General features: G+C 43.1%; 1 protein-coding gene across 2 annotated transcripts in view; it reads right to left on the reverse strand.

Moving 5' to 3' along the window:
- Positions 1–23,275, reverse strand: part of LOC123759537 (nephrin) — a 500,550-nt gene that overhangs the window by 39,986 nt on the left and 437,289 nt on the right. For both annotated transcript variants that reach the window (XM_069335264.1, XM_069335263.1), the window contains one exon: positions 18,293–18,455. In XM_069335264.1, coding sequence (XP_069191365.1) covers positions 18,293–18,455 — 163 coding nt within the window. The remainder of the gene's footprint in view (positions 1–18,292; positions 18,456–23,275) is intronic.

The raw sequence follows: 23,275 nt of genomic DNA on the forward strand, positions 1-23,275 counted from the left end.
TAGACCAACTGTATTTAAACTAATCGGTAAAAAAGTGTTTGACCAACTCCCGCAAGATAAGCTTTACAAACTTTTCCCAGGTCGTCATTTCTGGAACAGTAATGAGATGGGAAAGAGAATGTCTTTCTCATAGGCCACAGAGGGTAGGAATGTGAGGAGTGAGGTGTCTCAAGGAACCTCATTCTGCTCCGTATACATGTTAATCCTGGCAATGTGTGTATGTATTAGAAATACATATAGCAAGTATACCAGAGTAAAATATAGGTATAGGGAATCGGTTCATTAGAGAAGCAACGATTTGAAACGCGGGTTCATAAGAGCTAACAACTCGACCCTGTAGTCAGAAATGGTAAATAGTAAGTAAGTAAGATATAAAAGATAGTATCAAAGATACTAAAGTAAAGATAGTAAAGATACACTGTAGTAAGATATAAAAGATCCCCTGGTTGATATCTAGTTGATGGAGTTCTGGGAATTCTACTTTCCCCAAGCCTGAGAGTTTGGTCCACCAGGCTGTTGCTTGGAGAGGCCCGCAGGCCCACATACCCACCACCATATCAAACTAGCATCTTATCATCCCCCACGCTGGAAGCTGGGAGCTGGAGATCCCTCGTGGCGGAGCGGTCTTCGTATTGCATTTATAATCGTAGCACTTAGGAATCTGGAAATCTCACAAACCAGCAATTTCTTGGAGTTATCTTGATATTCTTCTCGTATTCGTAGAAAGGAATTATCAAGGGGGGAAAAGCGCCAAACCGCTACGACTATATATCACCCGGAAGGGATTAGGATAAGGATTTGGGATGGGACGTGAAGGGAAAGGAATGATGCCCCAACCTCTTGGACGATCTGGGGGGGGGGGGTGATTGAACCCCCGACCTGCATGAAGAGAGACCGTCGCTCTACCGTCCAGCCCAAGTGGTTGGGTCGTCCAATTATCTAGTAAAATTTCAAAGGTCTAAGTTCTACCGTCGTTCTTTAGCCACGCGGTGTTAAGAAAGGCCGGAGTCTGATAACTCCGAGGGCGAAGAAGAAGCTTCAGAAACGGAAAGCAAATGAAGATGGAAGAGATATACACACGAGGATCTCGGTGATGTAGAGGTACTTGGCAGAAATTATGGGCACTTTGGATCATCTTGGGAATATAGCGCATATAATGGGGGGGGGGCGTTTAGGAGGGTTTGTGTGTGTGTGTGTGTGTGTGTGTGTGTGTGTGTGTGTGTGTGTGTGTGTGTGTGTGTGTGTGTGTGTGTAGTCTACATGTAAGCCTAGACGTAAACCTTTGCCTTAAACAGAGACTATTCTAAAGTTATAACTATATTGTATTATAAATCGTTCAATATATATTGTTCGTGTGTGAGTACTCACCTAATTGTGCTTGCGGGGGTTGAGCTTTGGCTCTTTGGTCTTCTGTGTGTGTGTGTGTGTGTGTGTGTGTGTGTGTGTGTGTGTGTGTGTGTGTGTGTGTGTGTGTGTGTGTGTGTGTATGTGTGTGTGTGAGTGTCTGCGTCTGTGCGTCTGTGTGTGTCGCACCCTCCTATATATTTACATTCAGATGAACAGAGACATTAGGTAATAAAAACCAGCCCAACCACTTCTGTGGTCCGGCCTGGATTCGAATCCGGAATTCCAGACCGTGAATCGAGAACGATCCCAACAGTACCCTTAAAACCCTATTTACCCCCCCCCCCCAACACGTAACCTCTCACAAACCTAATACGTATACCTATATAAACATATATATATATATATATATATATATATATATATATATATATATATATATATATATATATATATGTCGTACCTAGTAGCCAGAACGCACTTCTCAGCCAACTATGCAAGGCCCGATTTGCCTAATAAGCCAAGTTTTCCTGAATTATTATATTTTCTCTAATTTTTTTCTTATGAAATGATAAAGCTACCCATTTCATTATGTTTGAGGTCAATTTTTTTTATTGGAGTTAAAAATAACGTAGATATATGACCGAACCTAATCAACCCTACCTAACCTAACCTAACCTATCTTTATAGGTTAGGTTAGGTTAGATAGCCGAAAAAGTTAGGTTAGGTTAGGTTAGGTAGGTTAGGTAGTCGAAAAACAATTAATTCATGAAAACTTGGCTTATTAGGCAAATCGGGCCTTGCATAGTAGGCTGAGAAGTGAGTTCTGGCAACTAGGTACGACATATATATATATATATATATTCTAATCCAAACCTTATATCCCTCGAAATATTTCTCGTTCCTAACTAACCAGTTGCCTGTGTCAAATTAACATCGTGTTAAACATTGTGTCCCAGTACTCAGTGAAGTTAATTGTTGTCAGGTTATAATACCGTATCAGGGTCGTGCGCTAATTGTTGCTCATTATACGCTATACATTATACAGTGTGTGCATTAGAGCCTACTCCTGACCGGTCATATTAACCGGGTGTTTTATTTTACACTGTGGGAGGCGGTTAATAACATAATCTGTTTACTTTCAGCTTTACCCTCTAACATTTCTCGCTCATTTAACGACGTCGTTATAATATGCTAAGCCACATACAGGGAGCAGAGAGAGAGAGAGAGAGAGAGAGAGAGAGAGAGAGAGAGAGGTAGAGAGAGACAGATAGAGAGAGAGATAGAGAGGAAGCAAAAATAAATAATAGAGGAAAAAAAGGAATGTTACAATCTGAATATTTTTATTGACAAATATTTTATACATACGATGTCTATTATGAGTTGCACAGAGAGTTGCAGTAGAAATATATATGAGGAAGAGATGTCTGGGAGGGAGAATTGCAAGAGAGGGCATTGTGAGGAGTTAATGTTATATGAGAAAGAGGGAGGGGGCATTAAAACAGAGGAGTGAAGGAAAAGAAAGGAGCTGAAGCAAATGGGAAGGAAGAGTATGAAATGTGAGAGATAGAGGGGAAGGAGAGAGAGAAGAGAATAGGGAAGAGAAGGATTAGGGTTAGTTTGTCTTTATATATTAAGTCGTGGGGTCTTGGGCAGTGTGCAAGGACCCGTAGGGTTATTGTCTGGTATCACAAGTGCTCTCTCTCTCTCTCTCTCTCTCTCTCTCTCTCTCTCTCTCTCTCTCTCTCTCTCTCTCTCTCTCTCTCTCTCTCTCTCTCTCTCTCTCTCCTCTGTCGCTTTCTGTAAAGATAGACTGAGGAAACTGAACCTCACTACACTGCAGGAAAGAAAGAACAAGAAGGAGTTGCTTACGAACACACACACACACACACACACACACACACACACACACACACACACACACACACACACACACACACACACACACACACACACACACACACACCGTCCTGTTCCCTTCAGCTATACTCATATCCCTGTACATTTCTCTGTTATGGATATCACACGATTTCCCCATAATGGTCCAGGGGGTAGGAAAATACATATATTACATTTATTGTCTCCGTTCCTTTGGCAATGGTCCGTCCGGCGTTTTGGGCGGTCATATAACCGGTTTTCTGGTTATCCGTTGGTGGATAATGCCAGAGACTGTCTAGGGCCGGCCCTAGTATCCAGCGAGGATAATATGTCTATATATAGCTACTGAACAAAACACCTCTTCACCACATTATCCTCTGGATAAGGTAAGATATTTTTCTGATAATCCAATCCAGTGCTGAATATTTGGATTGGATTATCAGAGAATGAACACCGGTTGTGAGTTTTCCGGTGCCGGAGTTTGGAAGAGTTAACCGGTTATGGAACTGTACCGTGTCGAATGCTGGCTCAGGCAGCCGGATCATCTATCATCATCAATGGTCTAATGCTGACTCAAACAACCGGTTAATGACAATCCATTGTCCAATGTTGGTTCAGGTATCCGGTTAAGTGATTATCCAGTGTCAAATGCTGTCACAGCCGGTTAATATGATGTCGAAATCTATAATATATTGACATTTACAAAAAAAAAAAATTCTACAAGTAATATGGCAATAAACTATTAAAATGAAAATAGTTAAGTGTATCTTGAGTGTATACGTGTATATCTTGAGTGTATGAGTGTATATATTGAGTGTATATCTTAAGTGTACGAAGTAGCGAAAACAGGAACAGAACAGGTAACATCTGAGGTAATGTACACAATCCCTTGGCCCATTATATCAAGTCTCTAGCATTCTATCTCTTGAGATGGTTATCTTGAGATGATTTCAGGGCTTTAGTGTCCCCGCGGCCCGGTCCTCGACCAGGCCTCCATCCCCAGGAAGCAGCCCGTGACAGCTGACTAACACCCAGGTACCTATTTTACTGCTAGGTAACAGGGGTATAGAGTGAAAGAAACTCTGCCCATTGTTTCTCGCCGGCACCCGGGATCGAACCCGGGACCACAGGATCACAAGTGCAGCGTGCTGTCCGCTCGGCCGACTGGCTCCCTCTGGCTCTACCACAATTCACGAGCTCATTACACACAGAAATCACAATAGCGTGATGCATCAAATGAACAAATTAAGGCAGCGTCTGGGACGCTCTCGGACGCAGGTTCGAATCTTCGTCACGGCCCTTGTGGATTTGTTCACGAGCCCCCTAGCCCATTGAACGATCACACTAACGTAATGCATCAAATGAACAAATCCATCCTCGTCACGGCCCTTGTGGATTTGTCCATTGAACGATCTCCTAGCACATGGCAGGAATTCCTAACTCAGTGAACTAACCCTCTAGCACATAGAAAACATATGACTGGTTGCAAGGCTGTGGAGGCTGAAGAACCCATTGTCAAGGTTAACATAAGAACAAAGGTAACTGCAGAAGGCCTATTGACCCATACAAGGCAGCTCCAATTTATAACCTCTCAATCCCACTCATATATACATGTCTAACCCACGCTTGAAACACTCAAGGGAACCCCCCCCCCCACCTCCACCATGTTACATAAGAACAACGTTACAACGTCAAGTTACATACATCACAAGAGAGGCTGTGGATTAGTGACATATGCAGGCGAGGAGTCACAATAACGTGGCTGAAGTATGTTGACCAGACCACACGCTAGAAGGTGAAGGGACGACGACATTTAGGTCCGTCCTGGACCATTCTCAAGTCGATTGTGCATTTTTATAACCACGTTATTGCGACTCTTCATCTTCATTATGTTTGTTTGCGTGAATACGGTGTTTTATTGACTAAAATTTGAATTATGGAATTCAAAACTATTTGAGTGTTCCCGAGAATTTCATTTACAGAAAATAATATTTCAGACCTTTTTTTGAAAGAAAACTTGCGCAGCATACACTTTTTTATATTTTAAACCCATGATTTATAATACAATATAGTTATAACTTTAGAATAATCTGTTTAAAGCAAAGGTTCACGTCTAGGCTTACATGTTGACTAATACTGCAACCGTAATATGCTATCAGATCATCACAAACATCTTGATAGCTATCCAGATAGTGTGAAGATCAAAGGGGGGGGGGGGAGTCGCTCATGGTAATAGATTGGCTATAAGACCCGGCTGTAATATTGGAAATGTCTGCAAAAAAGGGGGAAGCCAAGCAGGAAATATTGCAGGTGAGAGCTGCCAGAACGCACCAGAGGCTTGTCAAGAGTTCATGAAAAAGCACTGATATATACAAATGTATAGCTATACATTGGTGTATATAATATATATATATATATATATATATATATATATATATATATATATATATATATATATATATATATATATATATATATATAGGGGTGGTAGGAGAGGAAAATATCAAGGTGCTCAGTGAGGATCCACAAGGTCTTCTCTGAGTACTTTTTGTTTTCTTCTCCAAGGCTATGGGTCCCTACACTTGCACCAGAAGTGGTACCCCCTACACACACACACACACACACACACACACACACATACATATACATATATATATATATATATATATATATATATATATATATATATATATATATATATATATATATATATATATATATATATATATATATATATATATAGTCTGTGCGTATGAGAATATAGGACTATATAGCCCCATCTGGTGACCTGACCGTAATGCTCTTACCCCGTGGAAGCTGCTGGCTTACATGTGGTCAATCTCTGTGATGTGATCTTAGATGATTGAAGGTGATCCTCAAGACTACCTGAGGTGATCTCCTTAAACTGGAGCATCATCTGCCACACCTGCAGGGAGGCGCTGTGTGCTGGGGTCCTCTGACCCTAGCAAGACCGCCAGAGAATATCGGAGCTTAGAGAAGCTGGAGTCATATCAAGAAAGAGCAGATATAAGTAAGCAGACGAAGAGTCACAATAACGTGGCTGAAATATGTTGACCAGACCACACACTAGAAAGTGAAGGGACGACGATGTTTCGGTCCGTCCTGGACCATTCTCAAGTTGATTGTGATTTGAGAATGTCGCTTTCTAGTGTGTGGTCTGGAAAACAGATATAAGTAAGTACATGGTGGTGATTATCTTGGATGAAATGAACTCAGGTCAAATTCAGAGCCTGTGAAAGTAATTGATATAAAAGCAAGATTTTTTTTATCTATTTCTACTTATTTTATCGACTGGAAAGGAAGGAAACCGTCAGGAATAAGCGCCAAGCCATTACGGCTATATGGCACTTGGAAGGGATCAGGATAAGGATTTGGGGATGAGCCGATCGACAAGATCTATAATTGCGGTGATAAATGAGTTTTACAGATGATTTATATATATATATATATATATATATATATATATATAAATATATATATATATATATATATATATATATATATATATATATATATATATATATATATATATATATATATATATATATTTATTCATGATAAAAGACACGTATTCATTCTAACAGAGAGTCGAGGGGGCGCAAGTGACGAGGACGATATCCCAAAATCTTGTCAACAGGAATGTTGAAGTGAATGTTGCAAGCTAGAGTGTTGAAAATTTCAGAAATACTTTCTATGCAGATGTGCATGAAATACTGTGCATGCACATGTGTAAGCGTTGAAAGCTGTCCTGTGCGTATCCGTCACATTTTCACCTTTTCCTTCCTGCTCAGTTCAACGAGGATGAACCAGTGAGTGACTGAGCAGCAGCGGATAAAATTTTCCCATTTTCCTCTGGTTTCAACTCTTTTTTTTTACCATGTCGTAGCTCAGTCGATTAAGACAGCGATTTTTGATGATCTCGAATGTAGGTTCGAATCCTCGTCACGGCCCTTGTGGATTTATTTATTGATCCTTCACGCTATTGTGATTTCTATATGTAATTTTCCCCAAGTGTGGCCATCAGGGAGTCGGGAGTCGAGTCGGCCGAGCGGACAGCACGCTGGACTTGTGATCCTGTGGTCCCGGGTTCGATCCCGGGCGCCGGCGAGAAACAATGGGCAGAGTTTCTTTCACCCTATGCCCCTGTTACTTAGCAGTAAAATAGGTACGTGGGTGTTAGTCAGCTGCCACGGGCTGCTTCCTAGGGGTGGAGGCCTGGTCGAGGACCGGGCCGCGGGGACACTAAAGCCCCGAAATCATCTCAAGATAACCTCAAGATAACCATCAGGGGCATTCCTTCCTGCCATTAGTCTCCTGCCTAATATGTAGGCAAGACGGGATACAAGCCTTGTCCTCGGCGCCTAATATGTAGGCAAGACGGGATACAAGCCTTGTCCTCGGCGCCTAATATGTAGGCAAGACGGGATACAAGCCTTGTCCTCGGCGCCTAATATGTAGGCAAGACGGGATACAAGCCTTGTCCTCGGCGCCTAATATGCAGGCAAGACGGGATACAAGCCTTGTCCTCGGCGCCAAATATCTGATAACTACATGACGGTACTCTAGCAGGTACTGAAGTCTCTGTGTACCAGCTGTTGTTGTTGTTAAAGATTCGCTAATTGGAACAAAATGTCCCAAGTAGCACGGGCTATGGTGAGCCCGTAGTGTGTACCAGGGGGATGACCTTACAGGGAGAGACCTGTATCGTCACCTTGTATACTTTAAGTTCATCAATATTCTCATCCAATCACTCCTCGATGGTGTGAAATACGCTCTACCACAAACCTGGTAACAGGGGGCCTCGTAGCCTGGATGGATAGCGCGCAGGACTCGTAATTCTGTGGCGCGGGTTCGATTCCCGCACGAGGCAGAAACAAATGGGCAAAGTTTCTTTCACCTTCAATGTCCCTGTTACCAAGCAGTAAATAGGTACCTGGGAGTTAGTCAGCTGTCACGGGCTGCTTCCTGGGGGTGGAGGCCTGGTCGAGGACCGGGCCGCGGGGACACTAAAAGCCCCGAAATCATCTCAAGATAACCTCAAGAAACCTCCAAAAGGCTTCCAAATTAAACATTTCCCATCTGAACACCTTTTAATTATAATACCGTTATCGTAATCGTTGATAAACAGTTGGATAACCCGATTAAGCTTGAATAGAGTTGGATGTTATCGAGGATTTGTACCAGGTCATTTGAAGCTTGATCTTATCAGGGGCCAGCCTGGGTCCTTGTGTGTCTTGATATGGCACTCTTTTTTGTCATGATATGGCACTCTTTTGTGTCATGATATGGCACTCCTTTGTGTCATGACAGTCCTGGTGTGTCACGAACGCTCCTACGACAACTAGAGACTACTTAAGGTTGCGTTAACGAGAGCACTCAACATACCTCAAGGAGGATGCCATCGGCGTCAAACAACAGCCTCAATGATCACCGCAGTATAGAGTCCCAAACCGAATACCTCCTGATTCGCTTCCCGAGCAGGATAAAACGTTTGGTCATGTTTTCTTACACCTGATGGTGTAAGAAAATCATGTTTGATCATGTTTTCTTACACCTGATGGTGTAAGAAAATCATGTTTGATCATGTTTCTTTCACCTGATATATTCACCTAGCAGTAAATAACCCGGTGATTGACTGTTAAAGATTAAGCCACCCAAGAGGTGGCACGGGCATGAATAACCCGGGGGTTAGGCTCTTGTTTACGGCTGCGTCTTGGGGAGGTAAGACGAGGGCCTAGGGAGACGTTTGGGTACTAACAGGCTTCGTGGTCTGGACAATGAAACTCCTTTACAGAGCTGCAGAGGAAATTCTTTCACGACACTTCCAAGATTTTATTAGGAATCGTGATCCCAAGTTATTCCAGGAGCGTTAGTTGAAAACTCTACTTTCTCTTCACTCGGCCCAACTTTCCCAAAATATTTAACAATTTCTGTGCGGATTTTTATAAAAATTTCTACTAGGGTTATGAATTTCTTTATGATACAAAAGGACAGTTCTCTTACCTGTTAAAACCAATCATGTTGGGGAACTTTTATTGGCTGTTCCTAATTGTTCCTTGGGCGCTCTCGCCTCTACCCTCAGGTAATTTGTGTTAGTATGGACTTGTGATCCTGTGGTCCTGGGTTCGATCCCAAGCGCCGGCGAGAAACAATAGGCAGAGTTTCTTTCACCCTATGCCCCTGTTACCTAGCAGTAAAATAGGTACCTGGGTGTTAGTCAGCTGTCACGGGCTGCTTCCTGGGGGTGGAGGCCTGGTCGAGGACCGGGCCGCGGGGACACTAAAAAGCCCCGAAATCATCTCAAGATAACCTCAAGATATGGCCGTCCACCTTCTCTCGCCAGTCCTTACTGGACATATGCAATCACCTAATTGGACCTGCAGGGAGGCGGGGCCGGGGAGCTGAGCCTCGACTACCTGCTCCCTCTTCTCAAACTGGTGTCCAGCACTTAGATCCCGGATCCAAACTTACGGGAGGTTTTTCCACTTAGTGTAGCTACCTCAATACCGACGTAGCCGCCACGAAGGCGCTAAGAAGAAAAACCTTCGTAAGCACGAACAAATCCACAAGGGCCGTGACGAGGATTCGAACCTGCGTCCGGGTTCGAATCCCAGACACTGCCTTAATCGACTGAGCTACGACAGTGTAGGTACTTCGTAAGTACCTTCGTGAATCTGGCCCCAAGCTCCTAAGCCTACTGGCCAGCGCATCTTAAATTAACGAAATCATCAAGAGACGAAGATATGAAGAGAATCCTCGCTACATCCCATCCCACGTCGTTGACTGCCCAACCACTTGGGCTGGACGGAAAAAGTGAGGCAAGTCTCGCTTTGTGCAGGTCGGCGTTCAATCCCCGACCGTCCAAGTGGTTGAGCACCATTGCTTCCTAAACTGTTTTGAAGCGTCTTTGTACTTAATCTCTAAATCTCCTGAGATGTGCAGTAAGGTGTTGCACTCGGAATATTTGGTTTGTATGTCTGCTACTTGGTTGTAAACCTGTCATCGAGTCAGTGTTCAAGGGATAACTAATTAAAGTAAGACTTAAGATGAGCTGCGAGAAAGGGGAAATCTTATGCCTACTGACAACATATATAAGCCAACTGCTTTTGTGTAAAAAAATATAATTAAACATAACTTCTTTTCAACCGTAGGGTTTGGAAATTATATTAATGTTATAGTTTAATCTTAAACTAGATAGATTCGAATGTCTTTAAACGTATTATGAGCATTGAATGTACTGCATGTACGCGTATGTGTGTGTGTACTTATCTATTTGTGCTTGCGGGGGTTGAGCTCTGGCTTTTTGGTCCCGCCTCTCAACTGTCAATCAACTGGATGTGTGTGTGTGTGTGTGTGTGTGTGTGTGTGTGTGTGTGTGTGTGTGTGTGTGTGTGTGTGTGCGTGTGTGTGTGTGTGTGTGTGTGTGTGTGTGTGTGTGTGTGTGTGTGTGTGTGTGTATGTGTATGTGAGAACGTAATAACCTTTGATTGCTGTGATGGTTATCTCTCTCTCAACATATGTTCAACATATTCTCCCACACCAATATAATGTTCCAACGCTCAAAGACAAATTTGCTAACACAATAATTAGTTTTCTGAATGATACAATTGTTATACTCATTTATACAACGTATACAACACCTTTTAGACTAGACAGCCAATCAGAATACGTGAAAGATTCACACAATGAAACACACTAGATACTTTGGAATATGTGGCGCCCTATGAACGGCCTTTGATATCACATATGAACATGTACTGACGTCCATGTACCAGACACATATTCCTACAGACAGCGGCATGAAACTGACATGAACCCTTGAAGCAAGGGTATGAACAGTGTAGGTTTAACGAGAGGGTGAGAGAATGAACGTGGGAGGAAGCCTTTACCGAGTCGTTATCATTTTAGGAAAGCCATAGATTAAGCAGACTTCTCGTTGTCATTAGCTACATCAACATAATAACTCTACCACCCTCTCTTCCTCCACGAAGCCTCACGAGGCCTTGAAGCACAGGCAAACAGCCGCCATATTGTCAAAGGCTTCATAATCTCGAGCAATATTGAAGGCATAGGGATCATAAACAGCCTGCTGGGAACCTCAGCATCACCTCCTAGGGGCTGGGACCATCCCAGCACTAGGCGCCGCGAGTGTGTTTGAATATTCATGCATTGATTACAGCCCAACCTATTTTGCTATTCATGTTCAGGCTGCGTTTTAATGGTACGCTTTAGTGTACGTGATGGTAAGAGGAGAATGTTTATATTAACCTCAGGTCATCTATACTGCTTCTTTTCCTACGGATCAACACAATGTTCATATTTAGATTTTTATATTCGTGGTTTATAAATTTTTTTGTGACTGCTCTTTCATTCTTGGTGGTATATAGAAGGCTTGAAGCCTCTCTCTTTGGTTACTTCACTTACTAAGAGTCACTAAGAGTCAAGTAAGAGTCACTTACTGACTCTTTCTCTACGTTAAATGTCTCAGACGTCACGTTGCTGCCCAAAAGGGAAGGGAAGATTGAGGATGCAATGGAAGAGACTGTGGGGAAGTGTAGTTGTAACTCTCTACATTGTCACCTGCAACCCGTCTCCTTAATATGGCTCCAGTGACAAGTTTCTCTTGCAATAGTTTAATGCTCCTAAGAAGACTATGAATTATACCATTTGAAAAATGCGGTATCTGAAGTGCAATATTTAAATTTTCAAAGATATTGACTATTTTCCTTTCAAACCTTTTGGGGAGTGACATCATTTATGGTGTATGAACTGAAGGTGACGAAATTGTCACAAATTCATGTACAAATGTTCCGTTGACAGCAATATGGCAATACCAAGATATATATATATATATATATATATATATATATATATATATATATATATATATATATATATATATATATATATATATATATATATATATATATATACATGTAATATATTGTATATAAGGTGAATAGAGATATATCCGAATATATCCATGATGAAGTTTTATACCATCTTATTTTCTTGTCCTTTGTCAGACCTCAGCACAAAGTGTGTCGCACCTGACAACAGGTCCGGCTGAGGCTGACACCTGTTCTGATTCATGTACCCCGTTGTAGTACAACGAAGCATAGGATAAACATTCAGAATAAACCTAACTTAAATGTGTTGGGTTGTCAACAGTTCGATCCCAACAATATATATATATATATATATATATATATATATATATATATATATATATATATATATATATATATATATATATATATATATATACATATATATATATATATATATATATATATATATATATATATATATATATATATATATATATATATATATATATATATATATATATATATATTCGTTACGAAAATCTGAACCGAATAGCATAGTTCTAGCTGGCAAACTTCAGAGTAGATTCTAACTAGTGACATAAACAGCTTCAGTTGTTACACATCAAGGTTAAAAAAAACTCTGCCCATTTATTTTTGCCTCGGCGGTGTGTATGTGTTCGTGTACTCACCTAGTTGTGCTTGCAGGGGTTGAGCTCTGGCTCTTTGGTCCCGCCTCACAGCCGTCAATCAACAATATGGGGCGTGTGAGTGAATATCAGTATATCGATAATTTATATACATCGTGAGTTGGAGAAGAATGTTTTTGCAAGATATTCACATATTGATAACTGATACAGCGAGTGACCAAGAGAGTTCCAGTTCTTCACTCGCCATCTGGAGGTCGATTTTGAGCTGTTAAAGTCGGTAGTGAAGACAGCGATGGAACACGAATCGCAGAAGGGAGTTATAGTGACGGTATGTTGTTGTTGTTAAAGATTCAGCTACTCGTCACAAGTTCTAAGTAGCACGGGCTATGGTGAGCCCGTAACTTACCTGGCACAGGAGCGGTGCTGTGTGTTTCTTGATGGTATGAAGGAATACTGTCCCTTATCTAAGGGACAGTATGAAGGGACGAACCATCCTGGCAGGCGAAGGACGCACTATCAGGGCCAAAGCGCCAAGTTGTTTAAAACTCGCTACTTGGAACAAAAAGTTCCAAGTAGCACGGGCTATGGCGAGCCCGTTGTGGACTTACCTAGCACAGGAGCGGGGACTGTAACTTGAATGTGGGAAAGTCCGAAGCCATCATGACTATATAGCACTTGGAAGAGGTCAGGATAAGACTGTGGGATCGGACCGTGGGGGGGGGGGGGGGGAAAGGAATGGTGCCCAACCACTAGGACGGTCGGGGGATTGAACGCCTCCCTGCATGCAGCGAGACCGTCGCTCTACCGTCCAGCCCACAGGCGAGGGAGTGAAGCAACCGTCAACCAGGCAAGGTGTGAATGACGCAATGACGCAAGCGGTAGGAGAAGCAAGGATCTCCTAGCGGGAGAGAGGGTAGGGACGCTGAATCGGTGGAGGAGAAACAACTGCTGACCAAGCAGAGGGCCATCAGCCAGCACAACCACTTCCGCCGGCAGTCAAGATGAAGCAATTCGCTCTTAGGCCGCTGCCCAACACATCGCTCAATGTCCTCCTCGAGTGCTCACAGCGTCAAAACAAGAGAATCACGACGACATAAATGGCGCAATTCTTCACTTCTGCCGTTTTCTATATCGTCCCCAAGTGAAAACACTATGGGAAGCTTAACACTTTTACACCACAATCCCCTTCTCTCATTTCTCATTTTGGCCGGAATGTCAAAACAGGAGAATGGTGCCACTCTCACCCCAACATGAGAAACATTGAATAAATCCTCAAAGGGCCGTGATGAGGGTTCTAACTTACGTCCAGGATGATGGTGGATGTTGTGGCTTTCAGTCGATTAATTCGCGTCTGGGAATTATAACGTCCCTCGTGGATTTATTCATTTGATATATATATCACGCTATTGTGATTTGTGTGAGTATGAGAAATGTTCCCTTTTGAGCCGGATATCCCCCGTTCGTATCCCAGCAGCCGGCCGGATAACAGCAGGGATAATGGCATAGTTTTGTCTCGCCTCGCTAAATGCTGTCATATTCACTTCTCCCGTCCATCACTGCGGCAGAATCAAAGTTGTAAATCGATAATTTAATTGCTTGGAAATTCCTTTCCCAACAGAGGACATCTTTGCAGGCGATGAGTCACAATAACGTGGCTAAAGTATGATGACCAGACCACACACTAGAAGGTGAAGGGACGACGACGACGTTTCGGTCCGTCCTGGACCATTCTCAAGTCGATTGTGTCGACACCTTTATTCGTGCTACGGGTGATGGCGTTGGTGAATATGTCGCAGTTAGGCAGTTAGAGAGTGTTAATTGTTCCCGGTTAAACAACCAGAGGAGGGCAGTTAGAGCTTCCACACACGGAACAGTCATACAGTTCCTCATGCACTCCGTATAGATATAGGGATGATGCTGTTGTTGTTATAGATTCAGGTACTCGGAACAAGTTCCAAGTAGCACGGGCTATGGTGAGCCCGTAACTTACCTGGCACAGGAGCGGGGCAAGTAGCACGGGCTATAGTGAGCCCGTAGTGGACTTACCTGGCACAGGAGTGGTGCCTGTATAGGGATGAATAGATGAATTTATAAATAGATAGGTAGATAGATGGTTTTACGGGGCTATTCATGCCCGTGCCACCTCTTGGGTGGCTTAATCTTTATCAATCAATCAATCTGGATGGTTAGATAGATGGACAGACGGGGCATAAATAGACAGACCCCTGTCATTGGCAGTTACTCCCCCCCCGCCAACTTTGAGATCATGTTTATCTGTCTGTATGCACATAAATGGCGGACACACAGCTGGGGCTATCTTCTTCTTGAGGTTATCTTGAGATGATTTCGGGGCTTTAGTGTCCCCGCGGCCCGGTCCTCGACCAGGCCTCCACCCCCCAGGAAGCAGCCCGTGACAGCTGACTAACACCCAGGTACCTATTTTACTGCTAGGTAACAGGGGCATAGGGTGAAAGAAACTCTGCCCATTGTTTCTCGCCGGCGCCTGGGATCGAACCCAGGACCACAGGATCACAAGTCCAGCGTGCTGTCCGCTCGGCCGACCGGCTCCCCCGGCTGATCTCAATGAAAACGGTACTGGCGTAAGGTTAGCCAAGGGAAGGGAAATATCAGGGGTAAGCGCCACGCCATCATGACTATATAGAATTTGGAAAACAAACATTTCAATACATCAAACAAAACAAAATTCCAAACAAAATGTGTCTCACTGATATCACTCAAAATGGGATTGTAGGCAAATTATTTGAGAGTTACCATTCATACCTCATATTTCTCACGCTCAATGGACTGATTTCCATTGATTGTAAAATGTAGATGTTTATCTCTCAGAATATTTGGTAATATGTTTATCGTTTGTGATGTGTGTTTATATTTATATATTAACACGATGTACTTAACGGGGTGAGAATAGTTGAGCTACCTCATCCCTTTGTATGTATTTTACCTCAATAAACTTATTTCAATTTCAATTTCAATTTCATTGATTGAAATTATAATTAGTCTCACATGAAGGGGCAACAAACAACAGAACATGTCTGAAAAAGTAATTTAACTACATGTTGCGCAAATTTCTCATTCCCAGGCAACGAAAACTTTATTTTCAAAGGAGAAAACGTCCCATATTTTACTAAACAAAAACCTCTGTAACCGGAAGTAAAAAACAGAGAATTTGGTTTTAAATATCCTCAGTGGCTTTCCCTTGGCCCTAGCTATAACTGTTTCCTATATATGTGAACTCGGTTCCAGCATTCTTAGCAAATCCTCACATCCCCGCTCCAGCGAACTCTTGTTCGTCGAATCAAGTGAGTAAATCCCGCATAGAGAGTATGTGTTCCAACCGGAGATTCGCCGAATCGAGGTTCGTTGAATCGAGGATCCACTAGGAAGGAATTCAATTTATGTTCTAACAGCCATTGTCAGCAGAGGTCTGCACCTGACTAGTGAAGATTGACACATTTGGATGTTGATCTTAAGGAGTTTACAAGATGATCTTGAATGCTAAGTGTTGCAAAGCTGATGTTTTGTTGCGTAAATTGTGTCGTAATGACTCTATGTCTTGAAGATTGTACGTTGCGAAGATTGTGGATCATGCAGATTGTACGTTGCGAAGATTGTGGATCATGCAGATTATTTATCGTGCAGATTGTGGATCATGCGGATTGTGAATCGTGCAGATTGTGGATCGTGCAGATAGTGGATCGTGCAGATTGTGTATCGTGCAGATTGTGGATCGTGCAGATTGTGGATCGTGCAGATTGTGGATCGTGCAGATTGTGGATCGTGCAGATTGTGTATCGTGCAGATTGTGGATCGTGCAGATTGTGTATCGTGCAGAGAAAGGTGGCGCCGACTGTAAGTGTCCTGAGGTTCATAATTTCTTTTGGAGATTGCTGTAAACATTTGTAGGAAGATGTTGTAGTGTTTGCCGGATGATGTTAGTGCTAGAAGATGTTGGTGTACATTGGTTGTAGTTGTTTGGAGGACAGATAATGATGTCAGTACTCGCAGGTCGGCCAGGTGACCTCAGGCGTATTTGGAGTCAGGTATCTTCCTTGATTTTCACGTTTAAATAATAATTTTGTCTTGCTGGAATTAAATTTTGTCTGAGATGTTAATCTTATTTGCTTAATTTAAAAACTCGTGAGATTTGCAAATGCTCTGTGCGTTCATTAATATATGCTGTGCATCTCTAACAATCTCAAAAAATTGCAAATTCATTGAATTTTAGGCCTAAGGTAAAAAATCAAGAAGGATGTTTTTTTTAACATTCCTTGTTATTCTTTGATATAAGGCCTAATGATAAGCCCATAAGAATGTCATTTATTTGGTAAAACAGAATTAACAATCGACTTGAGAATGGTCCAGTACGGACCGAAACGTCGTCGTCCCTTCACTTTCTAGCGTGTGGTCTGGTCAACAAAACAGAATTCCATCAGAATTTCTATCAGAAGCTTTTAGTAGTACGCCCAAGACTCTTTTTATCATGTCGCAGAGAAGGTGTAGAGCTACGGTTGAGAAGGTGTAGAGCTACGGTTGAGAAGGTGTAGAGCTACGGTTGAGAAGGTGTAGAGCTACGGTTGAGAAGGTGTAGAGCTACGGTTGAGAAGGTGTAGAGCTACGGTTGAGAAGGTGTAGAGCTACGGTTGAGAAGGTGTAGAGCTACGGTTGAGAAGGTGTAGAGCTACGGTTGAGAAGGTGTAGAGCTACGGTTGAGAAGGTGTAGAGCTACTGTTGAGAAGCAGTTAGCTACTCTCTGAGTACTTCTGTACTTCAATCAACCACATTCTCCTTTGATAACTGACATGAACTTCCACGAACACCCAAGCTTTAGCCGGCAGCGGCGTTTTCGTAATACACTTCTCGCGCTTAAAACTTTGAACACCATTACTTTGGTACTTTTCCCTCGATTTTTTATGGTAAGTTGACCACTGACATATTTTTTCCCTTACGTTATTTTCTGGCAACTCATCACCAAGTTGAGCAGTATATATTCAACGGCCATCAACCTCATCCCCGAGGCTACTGTTCACGTAACTTGTGCCTCCGACATCGTTATTAATAACTCAACTTGCTCACTTCGTTGGCTCATTATAACTTGTCGGGAAATAACGACGAGAGTGTTAACTCGACTCGGGCAGAAACTCCTGTACACTCAGAGCTGTTTTGGTCTCTTTACAGGTGTTGTTGGGTTTCCGTAGAAACCTGACAACACCTGTCTGTCTTCCAAGGAAAATAATTGTCAATAATTTTCTTTCCAGAAAAGATCTATTAGAGACCTGTTAAAAATTGTTTTACAGGAAAGGCCTCGTTAGAAACCTGTCAATACCTTTTTCCAGGAAAGACCTCATTAGAAACCTGTCAATACCTTTTTTCCAGGAAAGACCTCATTAGAAACCTGTCAATACCTGTTTTCCAGGAAAGACCTCGTTAGAAACCTGTCAATACCTTTTTTCCAGGAAAGACCTCGTTAGAAACCTACAAATAGCCACGTGCGATAACGAACTGTCAAGTGTGATGATATCAGTCCATGACAGAACGATTGAACTCTCTTACCTCCTGCTGCTGACCACTTCGCTCTGGTCCCGCCTCACAGAGTTGTTAAAGGTCCACTTAAAGGTCACATTGATGGGGTCAGCGTCCACAACACAGGTGATGTTAGTTAGCTCAAACAGCGCCACGCCTCTCAGCGCAGGGGCCACGGCGCACCTTGGCGCGTCTGTTGAAAGGGGTGGAAGAAAAAGGTATCTTATATTTTCCGGGCCTGAGTTCGAGTCATATGCATATATAATACACACAAGGTTGTTATAGATTCAGCTACTCGGAACAAGTTCCAAGTAGCACGGGCTATGGTGAGCTCGTAACTTACCTGGTACGGCAGGGGCAAGTAGCACCAGCTATGGTGAGCCCGTAGTAGACTTACCTGGCACTGGAGCAGTGCCCTGAATACACACAAACAAACACACATGCATATACACACGAAAATTACCGATTTCCGAACACATTTTAGTGTTCAAATTCCTCTAAATACGCGTGTTTAAGGGCATAGATGTGAACACATAGCACCAAACCTCATCCTAACGCACTAACGCATGTTCTCAGATCTCGTAAACGCCGAGTGCATCCTGCAGCCTCCTGGAGAATGCGTTACTAAATGCATTTTGACCAACGAAATTTTCACTTCCACCTCTCCTTTTTCACTCTGATTCTCAGCCTCTGCGGAAGACAGTTTTGGCGAGCGATTTGTAGTCGATTAGGGTGGTGGTCTCTCATTTGCATATCTGCATAATGCTGATGCTATTTTGATGCTGAGTAGTGTGTCTCGGCCTGTGTTCTGTCCTGATATCCTGGAAAATGATTGGCGTCCACTGTAGCTTGGGTGTGAGGTCCAGTTATGTGGTGGCTCCACTATATTATACAGTGTAATGCTATGGTGACTTGTTCTTTGGTGGACATTAGCCAAGAACAGGTATGTTGTATTCACCTAGTTGTATTCACCTAATTGTGCTTGCAGGGGGTTGAGCTCTGCTCTTTCGGCCCGCCTCTCAACTGTCAATCAACTGTTTCTAAATACTACTACTTTTTTTCACATCACACACACACACACACACACACACACACACACACACACACACACACACACACACACACACACACACACACACACACACACACACACACCTCCTATGTTTATGTGTGTGTGTGTGTGTGTGTGTGTGTGTGTGTGTGTGTGTGTGTGTGTGTGTTTGTGTGTGTGTGTGTGTGTGTGTGTGTGTGTGTGTGTGTGTGTGTGTGTGTATTCACCTAGTTGTGTTTGCGAGGGTTGAACTTTGCTCTTTTGGCCTGCTTCTCAACTGTCAATGTGTGTGTGTGTGTGTGTGTGTGTGTGTGTGTGTGTGTGTGTGTGTGTGTGTGTGTGTGTGTGTGTGTGTGTGTGTGTGTATATTTTTACTTGTTTTTCTTGCAATATCGAACAAACACACATCTTATGGACCTCAACTTTCTAACCGACGAATGTGTGTAATGTTCTGAACCAAACTTTTTTTACTTTAAATAAATAAATTAAATATCGAATTAAAAAAAATAAAAAATAAATTTAAATATCGAATATTAAACAAACTACGATATTCGACATTTCTTAAAGGGTGGCACTGGGGCTGAATAGTCTAAAACACTCATATTTAACCCCCATGTGTCATCCTGGAGAGCTGAGTGAGACTAGCCCAGAACATCTAGCCTCCTACCTCCAGAAAACAAGACAAACAATCACTTTTATTGATATATAAACATTCCCTTGTAATTTCTTTTAACGAAACTGAAGATAATAAAATTTCTCGAGCATATTGGACCCCTCAACTGTAGCATTCAACATTAAATATAAGCGTTAGAACGCAAAGGAATTGAAGGATAGTGAATGGATTCAGAGAGAGAGAGTGGAGCTTGTAGGTCGATGGAGTACAGTGGACGGTGTAGGATGCTGGGGGCAGGATGCTGGGGCAGGATGCTGGGGGCAGGATGCTGGGGGCAGGATGCTGGGAGCAGGATGCTGGGAGCAGGATGCTGGGAGCAGGATGCTGGGGGCAGGATGCTGGGGGCAGGATGCTGGGGGCAGGATGCTGGGGCAGGATGCTGGGGCAGGATGCTGGGGGCAGGATGCTGGGGGTAGGATGCTGGGGGCAGGATGCTGGGGCAGGATGCTGGGGGCAGGATGCTGATGCTGGGGGCAGGATGCTGGGGGCAGGATGCTGGGGGCAGGATGCTGGGAGCAGGATGCTGGGAGCAGGATGCTGGGAGCAGGATGCTGGGGGCAGGATGCTGGGGGCAGGATGCTGGGGGCAGGATGCTGGGGCAGGATGCTGGGGCAGGATGCTGGGGGCAGGATGCTGGGGGTAGGATGCTGGGGGCAGGATGCTGGGGCAGGATGCTGGGGCAGGATGCTGGGGGCAGGATGCTGGGAGCAGGATGCTGGGGCAGGATGCTGAGGGAGAGAGAGAGAGGGGAGGGGGGGGGGAAGGGTAGGAGACACCGTGATGACTCGTCATTAAGTCACAGAGACAATCAATGACTATCATTATTTTAACTGTGGTGCTCAACAAGGCGATTATTACCGCACAGCTGATGCTTGTGGCTACCCATGTGAGAGAGAGAGAGAAAGAGAGAGAGAGAGAGAGAGAGAGAGAGAGAGAGAGAGAGAGAGAGAGAGAGAGAGAGAGAGAGAGAGAGAGAGAGAGAGACAGAGAATCATATTAAGCAGAATACAATAAATCGTTAATTTAAAGATACATTTTGATGGATGAAGAATTGTTGATAGTGAGAAGAGCCAGGGATTACTATAGAGCTGAGAGAGCCAGGGGGTATTATAGAGCTGAGAGAGCCAGGGGGTATTATAGAGCTGAAAGGGCCAGGGGGTAGTGTAGAGATGAGAGAGCCAGAGATTACTATAGATGTGAGAGAGGCCAGGGATTACTATAGAGCTGAGAGGCCAGGGGGTACTATAGAGCTGAAAGGAGCCAGGGATTACTATAGAGCTAAGAGTGCCAGGGATTACTATAGAGCTGAGAGTGCCAGGGATTACTATAGAGCTGAGAGTGCCAGGGATTACTATAGAGCTGAGAGTGCCAGGGATTACTATAGAGATGAGAGTGCCAGGGATTACTATAGAGCTGAGAGTGCCAGGGATTACTATAGAGCTGAGAGTGCCAGGGATTACTATAGAGCTGAGAGTGCCAGGGATTACTATAGAGCTGAGAGTGCCAGGGATTACTATAGAGCTGAGAGGGGCCCAGGAGCTACCATAGAAGAAAAAATCAAGTATTGATGTAGACCGGACTGTGTTTATGAGGCTGTTATGTTGACCTTCGAGGGTCCGAATATGGATTTCCTGGCCACATAGAATTGAGATTGGCGCATAAAGCCGGCCCCGATGGGTCTATATCCACGCTTAATATGGCCGGAACCGGTTCCTGGGGGCCTGGGTGACGAGCTATGAGGAAAGAAAGGCTGCCTAGCTAACGGATATTGGACCTGGGAACGACTCATTCAGAAATTTTGCAAGGAAAAACAAAATACTTGCGTGCAAAAACACACACACACACACACACACACACACATATATATATATATATATATATATATATATATATATATATATATATATATATATATATATATATATATATACACACCTACACACACACACGCACATATCCATTTCTTTTCCTACACTCTATTCTATCTCTTACATAGTCCATCTCTGCAATATTCCATAACCTACATATATATATATATATATATATATATATATATATATATATATATATATATATATTTATATAACCAACACACACACACACAACATTTCCTTAACTGAGCAAGAAGGAATATTTGAAGATAAACGGGTTTCGCCCAAAGCCAAGAACATCATATATCTCTTGCATTTGCATCCTTCCGCTCTCCCAAAAAATCAACTACAATGATCGGTATCCACAAACACATATACATCTATCTTTACCACCGCAACAAAACGACTTCTTCCTTCCCATTAGAAATCATCCGAAGAAAACGAGATTTGGGGGAGAGAAAGAAAACGAATAAACGGAGGGAAAGAAGAGTGGACTTCAATGGACGTAGTTTCATATCCGACGCAGCTGATGCCTCTGAAAAATGTGAGGCGCGTCCGTACCACAGAAAGCTTGACAAAAATCCTATTTCTTGCCCGCAGTTTGGCCGGGGATGACCCGTCCAGCGCCTTCGTCGCTTCCTGCAGGAGACTTGGCCCACAAAGGGAGCCATTATCCACCGTCCTGGCGTCCTCAACGCTCCTATTTACCAGAGGTTAGGGGATGAGAGGAGAAGGTGGTGGTGGGTGGGGTGACTAGCCCCACTATCCCACCCCTAGAGGTGGCAATGGACGCCCCCCAAGGCGTTAAGGGTGAAAGAGATAAAGAGGAAGAAAGAGAGAGGCTGAAAAGAGATTAAAGGAATAAAGGTATTCTGGGAGACGTCAATGTGGTGGTGTGGAATATTGCGAAAAGAGGATAATATATGATATATATTTTATGTCTAGTTATTTATAATACTTAATAACCATGTCGTATCAATTGCGGTGGTTTAGTGAGTCGTAAACCACAATTACACACATATATGAAGTATTGTCTAAACTGTTTGAGAACAGAAACCTTACATGAAAGCAACAATCAAGGGACAACAGCAATTAAAATAATACATTTATATATGGTACACTTCGTATAAAAAAAAACGACTAATTTATCAACAGAGAGAGAGAGAGAGAGAGAGAGAGAGAGAGAGAGAGAGAGAGAGAGAGAGAGAGAGAGAGAGAGAGAGAGAGAGAGAGAGCGTGTGCGTGCGTGTCCCTCCCTGTGAAGCAGTCAGGAATGCTCAGTTTAAGACAGTTTTTAATATATCTCCCAGGAACATAGTTTCTCTTAAAGTAACTTTGTGTTATTATATTTTCTTCTACTGGCAAAAATGTGGTCAGAGTACAACAGGCTTATTTTTAAAGAATTCTCGCTGTGGGTG

The sequence above is a fragment of the Procambarus clarkii genome, chromosome 32, assembly GCF_040958095.1.
Source record: "Procambarus clarkii isolate CNS0578487 chromosome 32, FALCON_Pclarkii_2.0, whole genome shotgun sequence".
Classification (NCBI taxonomy): Eukaryota; Metazoa; Arthropoda; class Malacostraca; order Decapoda; family Cambaridae; genus Procambarus; species Procambarus clarkii.